This window comes from Carettochelys insculpta, chromosome 8, assembly GCF_033958435.1.
Source record: "Carettochelys insculpta isolate YL-2023 chromosome 8, ASM3395843v1, whole genome shotgun sequence".
Classification (NCBI taxonomy): Eukaryota; Metazoa; Chordata; order Testudines; family Carettochelyidae; genus Carettochelys; species Carettochelys insculpta.
The window spans coordinates 37232615-37241321 of record NC_134144.1 but is presented as its reverse complement, the minus strand read 5'-3'; the positions used below and the strand labels follow the sequence as shown (position 1 = coordinate 37241321).

Sequence of the window (8707 nt, the reverse complement as noted above, 5' to 3'; positions counted from 1 at the left end):
ATCAGAATCATTGCTTAGTACCAGATTCTAGTGACCAATACAGTGGCAGCTTTGTTGTCTACTGGACTGTCATTTTTAATAGATCAGTTTTAAGTATTGTTACATTCATTTGACATTTCTTCCTGGAATTCTGGTGAAAATATATCATGCTGATTACACATTCTTCCTTGGTTTTATGTTCCTCATGTTCCAAAATATAAGACTCATTAGTTCACTTCATTGATGGAATATGCCAGCAGGAAAGTAATATCTTTTAATCTCTTTTTCAGCTCTGTGACGCTTTCAGTTGCTTTCTCAGACATGAGGAATGCTGTGTAGCTTGAAAACTTGCCCCTTTCCCTGACAGAAGTTGGTCCAACAAAACATTTTACCTCACCCACCTGGTTTAATATTTTGAGACCAATACAGCGACAACACTGCAAGCACAGCCCTATGAATACTGATGTTGCAAAACCAACAGAGGGTGTACCCCCTTTCTTTGTTTATTTGTTAGGCCAAATAAAACATAGGTCTATTTCTGTTAAAACAATTTTTCATATTTGCCATCAGACAGTGGTAACTCTAATGACAATACTACTTCAACAACATTATAGTCAACATTTGTAGATTTTAATACATTCTAATCCAGAGGACTTTCCCTAGCAATCTGTAAAAAATGTAGAGTGCTCTTTCTGCAGCTTACAATGCAGAGCTTCACCAAGATACAGCAGTAGTCTGTTCTGTATTGTAAATTAAAGGATTGGATCTTTGAGGAGCCATAAGATTTATGGTTTCATTTAGGCATTCCTTTATTTTTTAAGAGCCTAAAATGCTACCATCTAACATAAACAAATAAAGGCATAAATCAAACCTTTAACATTTTAATGGGATTACTCATGTGCATAAACACACACACCAATGTTTGCAGTTTTACAGTGACCCTTTTATTCCGTTTACATTTCATTCAGTGCATATACATATCTCATAAAATAGGAAGGAACCTCAAGAGGTCATCAAATTCAGTCCCTACCCTCCTGGCAGGGCCAAGCACCATCCTTGACAGATTTTTTTTTTAAATCTATTTGCCCCGGGCTCCTCAAGGATTAAGCTCACCAGGCTAGGTTTGTAAAGCCAATACTTAAACTACTGTCCAATGAAATTAGGCTAGCCAGTTTCACTTATGTTTCCAGTTCTTTCCTTGTTGGCAGGCAAGGCCCATCCCTTGCATGTTTATGCAGACATATATCCCTAAGGATGACTCTGCATACCAAAGGACCCATTCAGCCACAACAGGGTAATAGTTAAATCAAAAGGTTTTTACCTGACTACTGAAGGTCATTAAAACCTTTTTATTAGTACAAGTTAGTACAACCTTACTAGAAACATTTCAATTCTGCATAACTATCATGGCGCAATGCAAGGGATACGCCTTTCCCAAGCTACCCGTGTATATCTAAGCTTGAATGGTACGGGGCCACTAGTATCGTTTTGCTTTTAAATATTCCAAACGTGTACCCTTTATTTTTCTTACACAAACACTCAGACCCGAGTGAAGCCCGCACCAGAAACCCTAACCCAAAGCAACCTTCTGCCTTTTAAGTGCCTTGAGAGTCGCAAAGGAGAAGGGGCTGGAAAGACCACGCCAAGCGCGAGGAGGGGGCCACAGGACACAACAACGTTCCTCTCTTTAAGGCTGCTGGGAAGTGACCCCCGTGCGTGGCGCTCTGCCCAGGCCGTGCGGGAGGTAGGAGGGCGCCTGTGAGAAGCGGCGGCGGCGGCGGCAGCGGCCTCCGAGGGCCTAGGAGGAAGAGGAGGGGAAGGAGGGACAATGTCAGGCGGAGGCAGACGTGGGGCGGGGGCAGCGGGCGGCTCGCGGCGGGCACGGTGCCGGCTCCCAGGCTATCGCGAGAGAGGCGCCGCTAGGAGGGGAGAGAGGGCGGGGGACGGGCGCCCCAGAGCCGGGAGCCCGGCGCAGTCGTAGCGGCTCCTGCGTCCCAACTCAGCGCTCATCATGGCGGGGGCCGGGGCGAGCGGCCGGGAGAAGCGGGCCACGGCGGCGCGGCTGAAGGCGGCCCTGAGCGGCGGCGGCGGCGGCGGCGGGGAGAGCGGGGCGGCGGCGGCGGAGCTGCAGGCGCTGCTGGAGCGGGCGCTGGCCGCGGCCCCGAGCGGCGGGGAGGCGGCAGCCGAGGCGCTGGAGTGGTGCCGCTGGCTGCTGGCGGGCGGGGAGCCCTGGGAGGACTTCGTGCAGGCGGTGCGGGCCTACGACCCGGCCACGCTCTGCGGCCTGGTGTGGACGGCCAACTTCGTGGCCTATCGCTGCCGGACGTGCGGCATCTCGCCCTGCATGAGCCTGTGCGCCGAGTGCTTCCACCAGGGCGAGCACGCCGGGCACGACTACAACATGTTCCGGAGCCAGGCAGGGGGCGCCTGCGACTGCGGCGACGGCAACGTCATGCGGGAGGCCGGGTGAGCGCCGGGGGGCGCCGGGCGGGCGGGCGAGTGGGCCCGAGAGCGGCGGCGCTCGGGCTTGTGGCTGCTGGCAGGGAGCTGGCCCCTGCACCTGCTGCCTTAGTGGGTGGGCCTAGGGTGGCAGGTGAGTCCTTAGCCGGCTGCTAAGGGACGAGGTGGTACACGGGGGCTGGGGGGATCGGGCTGGTTGCAGTGATATTTAAAGAGAGGGCTCAGACAGAAATGTCATCACTTAGGACGGTTCTGAAAGGCTCTGTGGCCATGGTGCATGTGCTGAGGCCAGAAGATCTGTGGGAGTGTATTCAGCTGTTTTCTCTTAGAAACCCGCATCCTTTCTCATGTCCCTGGAGAAGGGGAGTGCCCAGAAAGTAACCACAAAAAAGGCATTTGGTTTTCATACTGATTGCGTGTTCATGAGTCAGTCAAATGTGTGGTGTGTACAAGTACAAAGGTGATTTTTTTAACAACATTGTGAGTCCTGCAGAATTGATTTGAGCATCAAGCTGAGGTGTTCTTATGCCCCATCCCATCACCAGTTGTATTGGTTTTGTAGGTTATGTTCTTCTGCTAGTGCACAAATGTATTGGGACAGTTGTACAAACCCATAGCTTTCTGGTCTTGCTCAAGTATAACTGGCACTGTATGTGGAAATTAGTAACAAGTCTGGTAATACATATAAAGAAATGAAATTCAACTTTATTTAATCCATTTATTGAACAGAACAAGACAAAGTCAAAATATTGATGCAATACACGGAGATATTCTAAGAATGACATTTTAACATGCATTATCAGATTTCCACACTTCACTTTGAACGCTGTTCATCACTTTTAAATTATGGATTTACTAGGCTTATGTAGGTGCTGTGTGCTTCACAGAACAAGAAAAGTGAACAGATGCTTTAATTAATGTGATTCTGGTTAGCGTGACCAGGCCTTGATAAACAATTATTAAAAGGGGAATGAGAAAGTATATCTTCTCAGGAAGGAGAGCAAGAGAGCTAAATAGTAGTTACGCAATTGCTAATTTGTAAGTATGTCTTGATTATTGAGAGGATGAATAAGATGGTAGTGATAAGAAAGCATAATTAAAACAAAATTGTAAACCTAAATGATAGTGGTTTTGATTACTTGAACATTGAATGTATTCTAGTTGACTTCCAAATGAGCACCAGTGTAAAACCACATTGCTCTAAGTAAATACTCGGTAGATAGTATTAGATGATGTTATTGAAAGTCATCCAGTCCCTTTCCACAACATTTATAGATGTGGCAGTGGACAGTGACTTTCAGGAGTGTAAGCAATGTGGTAGCCACTGGAGTGAACTCCCTCAGAAAAATGATAGAAAAGAAAAACACAGTGTCAGTCTTGGATGAACATGTTATCTGGATTGATCATTCCATGTTGGACCTCACGGTTCTTGTCCTCTCTTGGCACCTGCACAGCACCTTTAAAAGGAAGGCCCTCATTTCCCATGCTTATCTACACTAACTGCTGGGTCAACTGGCAGCAATCGATCCAGCATGAGCATAGATGTGACAAATTGACCACTGAGCACTCTCCTCTTGACTCTGGTACTCCTTCATCTACACTTTATTCTGGTGTCAATGAGAGGGCATCTGCCATCCACTCACTGCAGTGAAGACACTGTGATAAGTAACTCTAAGTATGTCAATTTCAGCTATGTTATTTACATTAGCTGAAGTTGCATGATTTAGATCTGTGGCCAGCGGAAGTGTAAACTAGGTCTTAAGTTCTTAACTCTGCTGAACATCAAAAATCATGTAGTTAATAAAGAAAGTGGATTTATGGTTCATTATAACAGCCTATAATACACCTCTGTGCTATGACTATAGGCGTGTTACTTTTCACTTCAACTTTAAAGGTCTCTTGTAACATATGTTAACTCTTTACCTGATCCACTTTGATTTTGAGCTGACATTCAGAGTACCTTTCCCAGACCTGAAGAAAAACTCAGAGTAAGCCCAAAAGCTTGTCTCTTTTACAAACAGAAGTTAATCCAATAAAAGATATACCTTACCCACATTGTCTCAGGAATGCAATGTAACATTTTAAAGTTTCCTTTTCTTCCTTTTACGTTTTCTTCCTTTTTATTTAAGGAACTCCATCTAACTAATTCTGTTCCTCTTTTCCTTTCCCTCTGCAATCCTATTTAGGGTTTTCTGTTATCTTACCTTTTTTTTTTTAAATATGTCATCTTGACTTTTGTTCATTTCCTGTAATAATGTCCATTCACCAGCTCTGTTGCTTGCAACTTTACTCAGTGTTCTCTGTCTCTCTTGTTATCCTTTCTCTTTCGTTGCTCTTCTAGCCTGTCTAGTCCACTTGCACTTTTTTCTGTGAACCTCTCTCCCTCTTCACTATCCTGCAGTTGGATGGGCTATCTCTCTCTCTCTCTCTCTTCCCATTCCTGTGTCTTAATTGGAGTATTAAAGCCATCAGGGTGGTGGTCCAGCTGTTTTCTCGAGGTGTCCTCTATATCTACTTTTGGTGTCTCCAGTAGTTCTCTTTGAAGACAGAAATAGAAGCTTACTTCTGTAATGGGAGGCCAGAGAAAGACCAATCAACAATCCATCTGTGATAGACACAGGTACGGGTGGTGGGGATCGGAGGTGGAGGGAAGTCAGTGCTTTCCCAGACTGCCTCACCAGGCACTGCCCATGCTCTGCTGGGGGTTGCCTTGCAGCCTAACAGCTCCAGAGGTATGCTTTCTGGAACAATGGGGCCCACGGCCCCATTGTGTGTGGGTGGGAGGCTGGGCAGAAGCCAGGGGCCATAGTGAGAGGTGGGTCTGGGAGTACTTGCCTCCCCAAGCTTTGGGGTCACTTACTGTCTATAGACACAGGGTAGAACTTTAGTGGGACATGGCCCTTACTGAGAGATTCCTGGGGCAGTAATCTATCCCAAATTTCAGTTTCTATAATCAGTTTCCTATTATAAAACTACTTCTCACCACTGGGGAAATTGGTTTTACAAAGAAGTCAGTTTGTTTTCAAATCCATAAACACATGAAAATGATAACATTTCTTGCCTAATTTTTCAGTTATAGTAATCTAAGGTGTTAGGTATAATAGTGGATAGGAATCATACAATTTAGACACAAGGGAGAGGTAAAGATCGGCAGCAAAAACCAAGCAGTCCTAGAGCACCTTAAAGACTTAACAGTTTTATTTATTAGGTAATGAATGTTTGTGGGTAAGACCAACTTCAGATCTGGAGCAGATCTGTCACTGGTGGAATAGGTGTAGGAATAAGAGAAAGTTGTGAAGGGCAAATCTCTTTCACTGGGTATGATTGTTCCGTACAATACAGTAGAATCTCAGAGTTACAAGCTGACCTGTCAATTACGCCTGTCATTTAGAACTACAGGTAGGGAATCTGGCAGCATCAGAGACACACAAAACAAATGCAGTACAAAATTGTGTTAAATATAAAGTACTAACAAATAAAGGGAAAGTAGCCTGCATGATAAAGATTCAAAGCATAGGTGATGTGCTGTGGAGGGGCATCAGTTAAAGAGGGGCACGTGACCTCTCCTGTCCATCTCTAATTGAAAGCTGTATTAAATCAATATTCAGTTGTAAACTTTTGAAAGAACAGCCAAAACGTTTGGTTCCAAGTTACAAACAGCCTCCTTCCTGAGGTGTTTGTAGCTGGGAGAGTTTATTCATTTGTTTTGATGTTTCTTTTCTTGACAAGTACAGGAATAATACTGTGAAGTTGAGCTATAGATCCTCATTTTGCTAATAAACACGTTACGGAATGCATTTTGCTACTTAGAGGCCTGGTGCCTTGTGTAAATATGAAATGGTCTCACTAAAGATGTGATGTTTGGTGTGCAGAGAAGAGGTAAACCAAAGTAAGGCCAGCAGTCCTGTAGCACCTTAGAGACTAACAAATTTATTTATCAGGTCATGAGCTTTTATGGGTCAGACCCACTTCTTCAGATTTTTGTATACCTGAATCTGAATTTCAGGTATCTGAAAATCTGAAGAAGTGGGTCTCACCCACAAAAGCTCATGACCTAATAAATACATTTGTTAGCATCTAAGGTGCTGCTGGATTGTTTTCTTTTTTGTGAAGCTACAGGCTAACACAGCTATCCCCAGAGATTATTTACCAAAGATAGATAGATTTAAACCAATGTGCAAGTGTCTACATGTAAATTTCACAGGTTGAGCTAAATCGATTTAATGCAGCACTTTTAGTTAAATTGGTACAATTTTGTGTGTAGACTGGCTTGTTCTTATGTAAGAAGCGCTGAGGTGTGCAAAGCTAAGAGCAACTTTCAACATGTTGTTCATGCAATAGAAGTACGTTTTCATAAGGTCATTGCAGCCTAGGTATCTATTAATAGCTGAGGGATTCAGATGTGGAACCTGCTTACAAACTTTGCCATTTGCTTTCCTCAGATAAAATTTTGTAGTTATTGTTGAGGAAAGACACAAGTACTGGTATTATGTTCCTCACTTTTGTGACTTGATCTCTCATATTCTAAACTTTTATTCCGAATTTGTTGACTTAGAACAGGGACGGGGAACCTGTTTTAGGCTAGGGGCCACTGACATATAGACAAATGAGTCAGAGGCTGCACAAGTGAGAAGGAAAATAATACAACCACCGCTCCCCAACCCCTCGCTAACATGGTGCCATGGGATTTGGGCAGAGGTGCGTGTGTGGGAATTGGCTGGGGTGGAAGGGGGGTTTGATCAGGAGGATTTGGGGTGCGGGGTTAGGAAGGGTTGTGTTGGGGTGTGGGGCCTGGGTGGGACGAAAGGTGCAAGGGGCTTTGGAATGTGGGGTTTGGAAGGGTCGGGGTGGGGGGGTGAGGGCTCTGGGAGGGAAGGGCAGGATGCAGGTTGGGACTTAGGGTGCAGGAAGGGGAGGGAATGAAGGCTGGGGTGGGAGGGATGGTGCAGGAGGGAGGGAGTAGGGTCTGGGCACGGTGGGGGGGGGGACGCTTACCTGTGTAGTACCCCCAGATGCACATTGCTGTGTGTCCTTCCTCCACTGTGCTGATTGGCTGTAATCCTGGCCAATCAGAGTGGTAGGATAAAGTTTCTGGGGAGCGCTGCTGCTGCCACTGCCATTCCTCCTTGATTAGGGAGACATGCGGAGCCATTTTCTGACCTCCTTTATTATATGTCATAGCCACTGCATTTTTTGTTTTTGCTATACAGTATGTCTTGGACTAGAAATGAGCTATTCCAGGGTTTGAAAATTTACTTGGACACCTGCTAGTTAGAGGATTAACGCTGCTGTCTGGAGCAGCATTTCCTAAGCTGCAAGAGATAGCAACTTGCTTTCAGACTAAAATGTATTATGACCCTCTGTAAGATGTCTAAGTATGAGCAAGTGAAATTTCCTAAGTGCATGAGAAATAACTAACGAAGTTTTGAAGAGAAAACTTTAATGAAAAAGATTTACAATAGTTTAAATACACTCCCAACCAAGTCTTATAGACGAGTCTGTCTTGTTGATGAAAACTGTCCCATTCAAAGTTGAATTGAGTTGGGGGGAAAAAGACTTCCATCACTTTCAGTTGATACATGACTACAGGACTTTTGTTTTTATTACTACCACTCAAGACACTCCTGACCATCACATACAAAGAAGGAAAATGTAATGAGAGCTTTCAAGGTTTCTGTAACTGAAACTGAGTCCCTTTTTCAGAGGATACTAAAAACTTATGAGCTATAGAAAGACAGTGGTATTTATTTTGCAGGTGTTCACCCAGTTTTGGCAAATAAACTACTTCTCAGGTGGAGGCAAGCAGTCTCTTTCTGCTTTTCTAGGTCATCACAAAAACAGTTCCCCAAAAACTGACTTACGAGTTCCTGATAGTTCTTATCTAGTTCTTTTTAAGGCCTGGTCTTCACTGCAGAGTTGGGTTCACATAAGCTGCTTCACATTGACTAGTTTCTACACAAAGACATCATTCCTACTGTTGTAACTTGTCCACTACTCTGACTTAGTTCCACTTCCACAAGCGGTGTCATGTTTAGCAGTCTTCTGTCTAACTTTTTTCCTCCATGCACAGAATAAATTTTATGTCACCAAGGCATGTGTGGATGTGCACCACCAGTAGAAATACATCTTGTGCACTCTGGGTGGCTCTGGGCACTCTGCTATTCAGCTGGATGGTACTTGAATCTCTCCTGGTTGGTCAGCCAAGCAGTCAGCTAACAGGGAACACTAGTAGTGCTTAGCCTGACGTAGTTTGGTCTATGCAGTGCCA

The 8707-nt window shown here is 44.8% G+C and overlaps 1 protein-coding gene across 4 annotated transcripts in view; it reads left to right on the top strand.

The window, feature by feature from the left end:
* Nucleotides 1-1904: 1904 nt before the first annotated feature.
* UBR3 (ubiquitin protein ligase E3 component n-recognin 3) overlaps nucleotides 1905-8707 on the top strand; it is a 189465-nt gene continuing 182662 nt past the window's right edge. For 3 of the 4 annotated variants that reach the window (XM_075001019.1, XM_075001018.1, XM_075001017.1), the window contains exon 1: nucleotides 1906-2445. In XM_075001019.1, the coding sequence (XP_074857120.1) occupies nucleotides 1991-2445 (455 nt within the window). In that variant the 5' untranslated portion in view covers nucleotides 1906-1990. Of the gene's footprint in view, nucleotides 2446-8707 lie in introns of all 4 variants that reach the window. The other variant, XM_075001016.1, reaches the window with a different exon arrangement.